This window comes from Schistocerca gregaria, chromosome 8, assembly GCF_023897955.1.
Source record: "Schistocerca gregaria isolate iqSchGreg1 chromosome 8, iqSchGreg1.2, whole genome shotgun sequence".
Taxonomy (NCBI): Eukaryota; Metazoa; Arthropoda; class Insecta; order Orthoptera; family Acrididae; genus Schistocerca; species Schistocerca gregaria.
Genome location: NC_064927.1, coordinates 130944593 through 130957405, shown reverse-complemented (window position 1 = coordinate 130957405; position 12813 = coordinate 130944593). Strand labels below are relative to the sequence as shown.

Genomic DNA, 12813 nt, shown 5'->3' with positions numbered 1-12813 from the left:
ATCTGCGACCATAGCAGTGGCACGGTTTCGGACTGCGCGCCTAGAACCGTGAGACCACCGCGGCCGGCATGGCTGCAGTACAACTTTATTGTACGGACCAGTCTTATTCATCAGCTGAAGTGGGCAGTTTGACAGAACGCCGTGGAAGTTCATCAGGAGACCGTTCTGCCGTACCTTGGTGCATTTCCCAAGCTGTGGCTGCCCAATCTAGAGCCCTGAATTTCTAATTGCTGGACCATCTCCTGCATTCACCTGTTACGAAGTACAGTCGAAGAGTCGTCAGTCGTTATTTTGGCAACACTGAAAGTGACAAAATTGCTACTGAGAGCTGATTCGACGATCTGATCACATGATTTCTTTTTGAATGGACTAGTTACTTCAACAACGACGTAACAAGTGCATCACTCCGGGGGGGGGGGGGGGGGATGAGATTGTCAGGTAGACATCATTTGTGATCATGTAGCTGATTTTTCTAACGTGGAATGAGATACTTTTTCACTAACGAATTCAATTAAATTTTCTGAATTGAAATAAATTATGGATTCGAATGAAATCAGTGAGGATACCTTAAATAATATCGTATTAACGAAACAGGGACAAAAATGCTGAAAGCGCAATGTAATATATGTGTCATAACTAGTAACAATTTGTGCTAAACCAGGACTGTGATGTGGATTTCATGCTTTCACGTTTCCTGTTGTAGTTCTCAAAAATCAGGTGTAATGTGACAAAACGGAATCTCGTATTGGAGTATGCGACGCACAGCCTTGAATGCGTTCATCTATATATTATGGTAAACATCCCTGACCTGTTTATTGTGTGTGGATGGTAAGTATTAATGTTATGTTTATTCTAACAACATCCTAGTAACAAGACACCACAGGCCGTCCTCTTGCCTTCTGTTAAGACAACGTGAACACTACTTCGCAACTGGGCACAGTAGGTTCCACCACGCAGGCCGCAGTGTGCATACGCACAGTCAGGTGGGTCGGCGACCCATTCAGGGTGGATGGGTAGGGAGAGAGGGTTGGCCTGTGAAGGGGTGCGGTTCGAACGTCAGGCGACTGTTGCATCTGAGCGGCAGGCTAAGCATGTCATCTGGCGGATGTAGAACACTTCTGACATGATAGTAAAGAAGTGAGTGTGTAAACTGCTGAGCTTGTCTACATGCAGCCAGAGAAGATGTGCATAAGGTGCTGAAGCACGGTAAAAAGTAGGAAGTCACTCTCATATGCAACTGTTCATCATTTCTTCCAGGCTCTTCTACTAAGAGAAGTGGCGGCCGGGCTTAGAGATCAGGCTCCCTCCATAATTTTAAATGAACTATGCAGTCCAGCGTCCTTTACAGCATGGAACGACTTTTTGAATACGTAACTTCAGCATACTCTTCGACTCGGCCGTGGACGGGATTCGGATACCACACCGGATAATGTCACCGGTCTGCGGATCAGGGCGCTAAGTGCTTTTGCCTTTAAAGGCGAGTAGTTGTTATTAACTATTAACATCCTCATAAGCGTCGCAAAGCAGCTGTACTGAAAGCAGCTGTATTATGTATCTAGTAGCAGGCAGCTATAGTGAAGGATCAGGGACTGCAAAAAATACTGAAAAACTGGCTGTTTTTTTCCTAGCAGTACCGGTCTTTCTCCCCAGAGTAGTGATAACCTTGAAATTAATTTAGACAGTATAAAAAATAAATCTGTATGCTACGATCTATGAATAACTACATTATGTTATCGTATTAACAAACTGACTGTAAATGCAAAGTAGGAAACACGCATTGTAAAACAGCTAATGTACCTAACAATTGGCTCTCAGACTTTGGGACTCAACAGTGGAGGTCATCAGTCCCCTAGAACTTAGAAATAGTTAAACCTAACTATCCTAAAGACATCACACACATCCATGCCCGAGGCAGAATTAGAACCTGCGACCGTAGCGGTCTACTGTACCTACCAGCATTGTGAAGTAGATAACAATAAAGTGTACTTTATTGTAAGAATATTTTAGGGCACATTTAAACATTATTCAGGCAACTTACTACACTCATCCAAAAACGTTTTCCATCACCCTGGTTCCCAGAACTCCTGAAGATAGAGTTGACTTTGGATATTGTATCACAAACACAGCCCCTTTGACTGTTCAGAGGTGCACTAAACCCGCCAAAAGATGTAAACAACCATGCATGAGCAGCGCCTATTAGACGGAGGGGGGACGGCAGCCGATGAGTTGCAGTCATTTCACCAGGAAGGAGGTACATGGCTCGTGTTGTCCGTGGTTCAACCACGCTAAGACGGTAAATACCGTGTTTCGATCGGGACCGCATAGTTACTTTGTGCCAGGAAAGTCTCTCAACAAGGAAAGTGCCCAGATGTCTCGGAGTGAACCAAATCGAAGTTGTTCGGACATGAAGGAGATACAGAGAGACAGGATGTGCCTCTCTCAGGCCGCCCAAAGGCTACTACTGCAGTGCATGACCGCCACTTATGAATTATGGCTCGGAGGAATCCTGACAGAAACGCCACTGTGTGGAATAATTCTCTTCGTGCAGCCACAGTACGTCGTGTCACCAATAAAACTGTGCGCAATAGGCTGCATGATGCGCAACATCACTCTCGACTTCCATGGCGGGTCCACCTTTGCAACTACGACACCATGCAGCGCGATACGGATGGTCCCAGCAACATACTGAATGGACTGCTCAGGACTGGCATCACGTTCTCTTCACCGATGAGTGATTCATATGCCCCCAGCCAGACAATCGTCGGAGATGTGTTTGGAGGGAACCTGGTCAATCTGAATGCCTTAGACACACTATCCAGCGAGTGCAATAAGGTGGAGGTTCCCTGCTGTTTTGGGGTGGCATTATGTGGGGCCGACGTGGGTCGCTGGTGGTCACGTAAGGCGCCGTAACGGCTGTACCATTCGTGAATGTAATCCTCCGACCGATAGTGCAACCATATCGGCAGCATGTTGGCAAGACATTCGTCTTCATGGACGTAAATTCGCACCACATCTTGTGAATGGCTTCCCTCGGGATAACGACATCGCTCAACTAGAGTGGCCAGCATGTTATCCAGACATGAACACTATCGGACATGCCTGGGATAGATTGAAAAGGTCTGTTAATGGACGACATGTCCCACTAACCACTTTGTGTGATCTACTCCGAATCGCCGTTGAAGAGTGGGACAATCTGTATCAACAATGCCTTGATTAACTGGTGGATAGTACGCCACGACGAATACTAGCGTGCATCAATGCAAGAGGTATTAGAGGTACCGATGTGTACATAAATCTGGACCACGAACTCTGAAGGTCTCGCTGTATGGTGGTACAACATGCAATGAGTGGTTTTCATGAGCAATATAAAGGGCGGAAATGATGTTTATGTTGATCTCTATTCCAATTTTTTGTACAGGTTCCGGAACTCTCGGAACCAAGGTGATTCAAAACGTTTTCTGATTTACAAAAAAAAAAAAAAAAAGAGAAAAGGTGTGAATGCTTATTCTACTGGAAACAAGACCAGTCCCAGACTAAGGTTACGTGAGGTGGCTGTACATTCTTGCACAGCTAAGTGAACAATATGACTTTCTTCTCGGGCGCTAGTCGCGTGGGGCCCTTGAACTCCTGCATGGCGTTGACTATGGAGCTCAAGAGATCCAAACGAATGCGAGCCACCCCAGAAAGTTATATTGCTCTCTCAACAGTCTACGATTCTGTCAGTGTCGAAACGTGTGCATATGCTAGGAGACGACTGTCCTTCCCACAAACAGACAACATACGAATGTGTTCTTTGGATGAGAAACCGCTGATTGATCTCGCTTTATATACAGACACTAAATGGCGTTATTCTTACCTAAATTGTGCAATTACACCAAAGTGCTAATCTTTTTAAAAGACGTATCATGTAAACAGTGTATAAAACCAGTTGTATCTTGTGATTTATGTTCTAGATGGTAACATTGTGGATAGTCTTAGGCACGACGATGACATGAGTAAGTGTCGGAAGATTTTAAAATTTTTACATGTGCTGAAGCGCAGCCTTCTGCAGTATTCCACTTCATAATGGACTTAAAGACAAAATTGAAATCCTGAAATAAAATGCGACTACGATGCCTTTTGAAAATTATTACACAACTGTGAACTACAGCCTCGAGAAGTTAAATGGGGCTGATCGTTTGCATAATCTAACATGCAGTACACTTCATGCTTTCATGGGTATTGCCACGTAAAAGTTAGTAGCGCAGATATTGGGCGTTAAATGTGTTGGACTGTAAGCTGGTTCTAGACATATATGTGGAGCTTTTATGACGTCATCTGCTATCACAGAAATACGGCATGGCAGGCAACTGCTACTGTACTCACCCGGTTGGCTTCGTCGTCCTCTCCAGCGTGGCCGTTAAGTCGTGCACGCGCCGCTGCGGAGGCGGACACGGAGGCAGCAGTGGAGGCGGCGGGGGCGGTGTTGGGAGCGGCTGTGGCCGGGGGCGGAGGCGATGGCGTGGGCGGCACCACGGCCGCGTCGTCAGGCTCCTCCACGGCGGCATGCCTGGTGGGGCAGAGACACGGCTGTTGGCTCCAACAAGAAGTCACCAGTAGGGCTGCTGTCGGTAAGGGAGGGCCCTGCAGTGTGGAGCTGGGCTAAGCTTTTAACTACGAGGAATAGGCTACAACCGGCCACACCAACCCTGTAATAAGTTCCAGGAACATATTGATTGAAGAATGGCATCGGGGAACCACGAAAAGCTTTTTTAAAGTGTCGAAGATGCTACTCCAGGTGGGTGTATAATTGAATGTGCGCAACGGAAAATAATAAACGCTAAAGTGATGATTTGGCCCTGTCTGACTACCCCCTGAATCAGATCTTAGGATCTTCATGCTCTTTTTAATATATAAATTACAGTGTAAACAGAAATGACTGATGAAGGCAACTAATACTACTAAATGATAAAGGTTGTTGTTCAAGGTATATTTATTGTAGGTTAAAATCAACTTTTTAAGTAGAATTGTCTATGTTTCCAAACTAAAATTATTCATCAATTGCCCAACTCTGCCCCTCATTATGATTGCACGGTCTAATATTGCTGACGCGAAATGAGTGACATCAACTACGTACCAAACACTAGAAGACACTACTTTCAAAGAGATCTTCGGTGGTGTGGAACCTCAGTGGAAATAAACTAACGTGATCACATCTATTTAGCTTTATAGCCCTAATAATCCGAAGAAATCTGCAATTTCACCGTATGTACTGCTTCCGGTGCGTCGAAGTGATGGTTCTCGTTCTCGTCTGCAACGATGCAAGATCTCCAGCCACAAATAAACCCTTTCAAACACTAGGACGGCAGAAGGCGGTCCTCTGACTACTTTTGCTCTAATACTGTCTTCTCCTCTCTGTGTTATACATGCGAGAGTCGCGAACTCCCAGCTACAAGGAGAGAGTTCAGATAACGTCTCAATGCAAGTAGAGGCAGAAGAAGTGCGCTCAATTACTGAAAGCTGCGTACTCAACGACGACTTCCAACCCGGAGGTAAGGTCCAGAATCTTAAAGGTTCGCAACAGTACAGTGCCTAACTGTTGTAACTATAAACTGTCCTGAGAGCAAAGACTGCAAGTCCGTCTGTACCAACAAAGCTGATATCGAGCGACCGTCACACACAGGCACTCACAATGGAAGTCCTCATCTCTCCACTGCTGGCTTCCCAGAAAGGCTCTGCTCCCCACCCTCGTAATTCCGAAAACGAATCATATTCCTGAAGCCACGGAATATTCACGGCGACAACCGTATTTTAGTCTTTTGTCGTCCAGCGCGGAAAGTTTGCGAGGAAAAACCAATACTCGTACAATGGTATGCTTCTGAATAAAAATCCTTGGTAACAAACGAGCCTGAGTGATTTCCGAGGTGCCGCTTCTTCGTTCCTCTCACCTGTGTCCAAGATTTGCTGAGTTCCCAGTTATCCTTCCGGTCCTGCTACAACAGCGTCTGGCCGTCACCCTTCTGTGCTCCAGAGATCAGGTGCCACGACGTCCGTCTAGCTACTTCCCGTTTTTAAGCAGGATCAACACCTGTTCCGGCCTTCCACTCAGAGCTTCGGTTCTGCCTCTAGTTTCATCTCCACTGACGTTCCAACCTCTACTAGTATAGGCAATCATTCATTAACCCGTTGTGTTAATAAAGATACTCCGACACCTTTCATGCAATAAGCGTTAACAGTTATTTACAAGGCGTACGTGACAATGTCAGTCTCCTTTAAATATTCATACATTCGATGTTCAACTTATACAATTACACCTAATTGGGTTTTGTAGTTCACGGCAAAGTATGCGGAAGAGTGCTTGAAAGGTGCGAAATTATAGCCACCTTACACATGTATTTATTCACAGGCTACCGGTTTGCGTCAAGTGCCGTTTTCAAGTTAAAGATCAACATTACACAAAGTTAAAGGAAAGTTCTTTGGTGCATTGCTATTTTCTGGATTGCGTGGATAATATCTATATTATGAAACGGCTAATGTGATTCAAAATGCAGTTGCAGGTTCCCTATCTAACGGCTTACAGGGACAAAAAACATTTACCTTGCAGTAGTTTATATCTTTATGGACCATAATTAAAAACTTAAAATGCTTTCATAATCTACTCATTAACAGGTGGGATCTTACGAGAAGAGTCCACAAATAAGTATTAAAAAGAAAACCTGTTTCTGTTTTTTGAAACAGGGTAACTCAAGGTGAGAAAATTCCCCAGAATATATTCAACCAGTATCTGATAAAGAGAGCACATAGCGGCTTGCAAGAAACTTTAAACATAATAGCAGACCTTATTGAAAATTTTCCTTGCCGAAACCTCCTGCAAACTGATAAAAAATGAGAATTTTATCGCGTCCTATATTATCGCTGTTCATGAAGTGCAATAAAGCATCAGGTATTACGTTTTAATTTATTACTTCTTCCTGCTCTGTTAGCAACATATTTTGAAGACTGTATTCACATGTATCACTGAATGTACCTGCCAAATTATATCGCTGTTCGGAAGATACGGAGTCATAAATATTGAGAAGCTTTGAAAAATTATATTTTCTTAAAATAAGACGCAAATAAGTTAAGGTTTTTACAATTATACAAAACTATTGGAAAATAAAAGTCGTATGTCTAGAATCAAATATTCTTTTCAAATTTAAAATAACTGCAATAGCGAAAATACGGTGAATATTGCATTTAACTCTCTATATTTAACATTGATACTCTATTATAGACAATTGTCAGTAAGGAAATTAAAATGAAGAAGTATTATCAAGAACCAGCTAAAAGTTAAAACGTATCAAAATAGTTTGCGAGTTTCACATCTTCGATGGTAAAGTGATATTATCTTTCAGGGTGCAAGACGGTACACGATCGACGAAGAATGCTTTAACCGTCCACATGTTACGTAACTATTTTTAAAAATATAACGAATTTTACTCACCATAAAATTCTGAAGATGAGGAATTAACAGTATCTCAAAATAGCTTTAATAACTCATACATTATATTGCACTTAAATATGCTAAACTCGCAATATTTCCAAACGTTGCAGATAACGCAACATTACGTCTCATAACAATATAAACAGTATGAAATGCTCGAAACTGCTTATGGCGGTTTCCATTGCGCTTTACTTCATGAGATTCTAAAGCTGATCACTAGGTTGAACCACCGACCACGAAAGATAGTGTGTTCCTATATTGCAGGTACAATACTCGTCCATATTCATCCTGTGTTTGATACCGAGAGCACTTAGGAACCTCCAACAGACTTAAAACACTTTTTCAAAACCTCCATCACCTACGTGTCTAATGGTTAACACGTTAATTCATTTATAAAGTAATCGAAGTTGAATCTGTATTATAAAGAAGAGTTCGATTCTTTAAAGAATCGGGTATTGACAGGTATAGGATGGACTGCTAACTACCAGAAATAGGTTAAAACTATCCACTCCAAACGTATTAAATCAAGAACGCCGTAATGAAACCACCAGAAGCTGTGTTTATGTATATTTCCTCACAGACAGTTTTTGTCAAGTGCCCAGCGTCAAGTCTGTTCAAATGGCTCTGAGCACTATGGGACTTAGAACTACTTGAACCTAACTAACCTAAGGACATCAAACACATTCACGCACGAGGCAGGATTCGAACCTGCAACCGTAGCGGTCACGCGGTTCCAGACTGTAGCGCCCAGAACCGCTCGGCCACTCCAGCCGGCGTCAAGGCTGTGATTAACACTATATCGAAATAAAGGAAGATTCTTCGGCATATTGTTATTTTTCAGGTATAAGTGGGTGATATTCTTCTGAAAGAACAGTGGCGTATTTGCAGTCTCCGACATCCTATACACAACCTTAGTCTTTTGGTTTCCACTTCGTGTGATGGTAGTGTAGAAATTCCGAAGGAGTGTTATCTATCTCTCGTTATCTATCTCTTGTATGATCGCGATTCTTCGTCAGACCGTAACCACCTAGTATGCTCAAACAGCTTCGACACTTTCCTGGATCGTACGGTAGGGATCGCGTCGGTGAAGTTTGGAATTTGGAATTTTTTCCTGCACGTGGAGCCAAACACCGACGGTTCCCCAGCCATATTTGGACTGTAGAATTGGTCATGTTAAAATCACATGATATTTGGTATGCTCTGAATAGTGATTTCTTGGACATATTGTGTCTGAATATTATCATTTAACTGCAGTCATCTCTTAACGAAGGTAAGCAATACGGGGAGTTTATAAAGCTATCGCCACTTAGCTTTGGCCCGGACTGCTGGCGCAGCTTGCCCCGCGTGCCGTGCGTCATGGTCGGTGGGCCGTCAGCCCCTCATTAACCTGGCTATGGCCGTGTTTGCTCGCACCGCCTGTCATTAGGCGCTTCGTTACCAGCTGTGGCGCAGGGAGGGGAGGAATGGTGTGCATCCCGGCCACAGCGTGGCCGCACTCTGGCACGGTTTTATGTGGCGCCCCAGCTCCACTCTGACTTCGTTATTAGCCGAAACTGTCCATTAGAACAACTAGCTACTGCCACTGCGGTATTCATAATGACAATAAAACATGCTTCTTACAAAAACTAAGGCAAAACTCATCAACTGGACTTCTAACCGGTGACCATCGCCTATGTTCCATACCGACGTGAAATAATCTCTCACAGACGGCAGGTGGCATTGGGGGGGGGGGGGGGGGGGAGGGGAGGGGGGGTTATATAAAGTGTGTTGGGGTCACACAGAAAAATGCCGATAGAGAGCAATTTTTAGGGGGAATGATCACTGGCTATCGGGCCACACATATCAACACCCACACAAAATAGCACTTATATCAAGCAATGATCCACCAGCCATACTATATGGTCGTCCCTCATGAAACACAATCTGCAACTCAACCCTCCAGCGAATTCGGACCTTAAGAAACAAGTGTTGAAAGATGATCTTAGAAGCCCCCAGGAGGACACGAATCAGATATTTACAAGTAGTAAAATATCTTCATTTTACGGCCCTCTCAGCAAATGTAGAAATATTAATTTTAATTTTAATAATGAACAGCCTCAGTTGCACTGTATACCTAGAAATTTACCTATATTTCAGTCGGGATGACCCAACCTTTTTCAGAGTAACAGTATCTATCGTTTGTCCATAGTGGACATCAAGGTAAAACTACAAATCCATAAATTATCGTCAGAATCTAAAACTTATCTGGCCATGCAATTCCTGGTGCATAGAAATATGGTACGGGTGCTATCGATGTTGATGTAGCAGTGTCAACACCGACGTTTTCGAGATTCCCCATTCTCCAGAAATTTTTCCGCTACTGATGTGCGGATTAGCCACGACAGCAGCTGAAACACCTTCTTGGGCATCATCATTCGTTGCAAGTCGTGGTTGACCTTTCACATGCAGCTGAACACTTCGTGTTTCCTTAAATAACGTAACTATCCGGCGAATGGTCCCGACCCTTGGATGATGTCGTCCAGGATACCGAGCAGCATACATAGCACACGCGCGTTGGGCATTTTGATCACAATAGCCATACATCAACACGATATCGACCTTTTCCGCTATTGGCAAACGGTTCATTTTAACACGGGTAATGTATCACGAAGCAAATACCGTCCGCACTGGCGGAATGTTAATTGATACCACGTACTCACACGTTTGTGACTATTACAGCGCCATCTATCACAAAGCGAAAAAAGTGTTCCAATTGAAACATTCATATTTCTTTACGTACTACACGAATATGTAATAATTTTTTTAAAACCGCTGTCGATATCCGTTTGACCTATGGCATTGCCATCTAGCGGGCCAGCCATAGCGCCATCTGGTTTCCCCCTTCAAGCTAGACGAGTTTCGTTCTTTGTAGTTATTTCGCTTGATGCTTATTTCGTAAGATATTTGGCCCGGTCACTATCAATGGACCACCCTGTAAACGGGGTCCATTGGCCCGAGAGGGGGCACGAAGTTTGGGGATTGACGGTAGCGTCGAGACAAGAGGTGGTCACGAGGTCCGAGTGGCCGAAGCCACGAGCTGCGCTAGGGCGGCCTACCCAGAGGTAAGACACCTTAGTACTTCACCGTGGTTAGCGTCGACTGCAAGCAGCACGGCGACATCCCGTCGGTTGGTGGGCAACATTCGTGTTGGACGACATCTCGTGGCCTGGTTGACCTCTTCTACCCGGCGTTCATCGGCACCACTCAGCAACCGCTGCAACGCATCTTGTATCCATAGAACTGCTTGCTGGTAAAGTGGAGTAACAGCCTGTAATCCTCGTGGTGATCTGTGTCATTTTCTACCCTTCTTATTACTTTCTGGTTCGTACCCGCCCCTCATAGTTTTCGGCTATTTGTTGGTTAATATAGACCGTAATATTGTGCTGAGATACTAGCTGTCATTTGAAAATTTGTCCCGCTATTATATTGCCTTTCCTTTTTGGTTTGTACCCGATCATTAATGTTCTAATGAATCAGCTCAAGGTCGTAAATACTGCCGGAACAATTGTACTAAGACACAGGTTGCCATTAAACAAAAGATGGGCCTTGTGGTTAGATTTCGATGTTAACCGGTTCAATTTTTTGACTGTAATTACATTTTTCAATCATTAGTTACAATCTGAACAACCTGTTGTAGCAAGCGTTGCGTTGCTGTATTTGAAAGACCGGGTCATTATTGGTGTATTTTAGCTGCATCTTGTGGTTCCGCGGAGTGAATCCTCTTGAAATAAGTGTTCGGAAATAATGTAAGTCGTTCCTCCAGAGCAGTCTTAATAACTGACAATCAGTTTAACGTTGAAAATATTAACAGACTACTGTCACCAGGGCTTTAGTAAAATTAAGACAGTCAAAAGGGACGGGTTGGGATCCAGTCGCACTTTGCTTGTCGATTGGAATTAAGAAGTTGGTTGCCTGGAAATAAGGCTTATCATTGTCATATTCTCTCCTAACCTGTTTCATCTTTAAGCACAGATGCTCATCTTAACCCTGAACCTTTCCGACATAGAGCTTTCAAATTAAAAGTTACGCCATCAGTTTTGAGTAACTAAATCATTCTTGTCATCAATGGTGCTTATATAGTTTTGTGTGCAGAAGGGCAGCATTTAATAAAAGAGACTGTGTCCAGCGCGATAGTAAACACCGCAGTTTGATCCGATAACGGGCGGGCAGCAGATCCTGCCGTCTCGTAAATTTTGCTAAGTTGTTCATTTTGTAAAAAAAGTTGTATATTGTCAAATAAACAGGGAGTGTTAAAAGAAAGTTATATTGGTGGATCCTACCTTCCCCGTTTTCCTTAATTCCAGTAAGTCACACGTCTCAATAATAACAATAGTATTAATAAAAATAGTGATAGGTGCAGACGTAAAGACAAAAGACAAATGTACAAGATAGATGTTTTCTGATATAGCGAACCCTGGGGAAAGAAATCGTGAGGAGAACCCACTAGTTAAGAGTACTGGGAAATGAAGAAGATCTGGATGGAGCAAAGAATGTACAAGGATAAGGAGTGCGTACAGGTACGATGGTAATCATTATTGTTGCTATATATGTCATCAACCGCCTTCTAAAGCATGAGATGTTATTCATCTCTCTAATGTAATGCGGCAGGTTCGCTCCAGAGCCGGGTTCCTGCTACTGAGTAGGACTTCGAGGGAGTCGCTGAACGTTGGAGTGAGGCAGGACAGATTTTACTCTGGTGTAAACGGGCTTTTCTGCCATGTTCAGAAAAGAGCGTTAAGGTCTAGAGGTGACAGGAGACAATGCTTGTTGATAAGACAGTAGAAGAGACAGAGCGTATGAAAATCTCTGCGCTTGGCTGCACTGAGACAGGGTAGATGTGCATATGATTGTGAAATGTGGTCACAAAATCGAATACCATAGGAATGACGAACACGGGCATTCATACCAAGTTCCTGGTACCATCGGCTTTCCTGAGAAAAGCGTTATCGGACAACATACACTCCTGGAAATGGAAAAAATAACACATTGACACTGGTGTGTCAGACCCACCATACTTGCTCCGGACACTGCGAGAGGGCTGTACAAGCAATGATCACACGCACGGCACAGCGGACTTGCTGTTCCAACAGGACAATGCACGTCCGCATGTACCCCGTGCCACCCAACGTGCTCTAGAAGGTGTAAGTCAACTACCCTGGCCAGCAAGATCTCCGGATCTGTCCCCCATTGAGCATGTTTGGGACTGGATGAAGCGTCGTCTCACGCTGTGTGCACGTCCAGCACGAACGCTGGTCCAACTGAGGCGCCAGGTGGAAATGGCATGGCATCCAGCATCTCTACGATCGTCTCCG

At 43.9% G+C, this 12813-nt stretch overlaps 1 protein-coding gene across 2 annotated transcripts in view; it reads right to left on the bottom strand.

Moving 5' to 3' along the window:
* LOC126284071 (calcium/calmodulin-dependent protein kinase kinase 1) overlaps positions 1-12813 on the bottom strand; it is a 1500861-nt gene that overhangs the window by 244028 nt on the left and 1244020 nt on the right. For both annotated transcript variants that reach the window (XM_049982700.1, XM_049982701.1), the window contains one exon: positions 4366-4549. In XM_049982700.1, coding sequence (XP_049838657.1) covers positions 4366-4549 — 184 coding nt within the window. The remainder of the gene's footprint in view (positions 1-4365; positions 4550-12813) is intronic.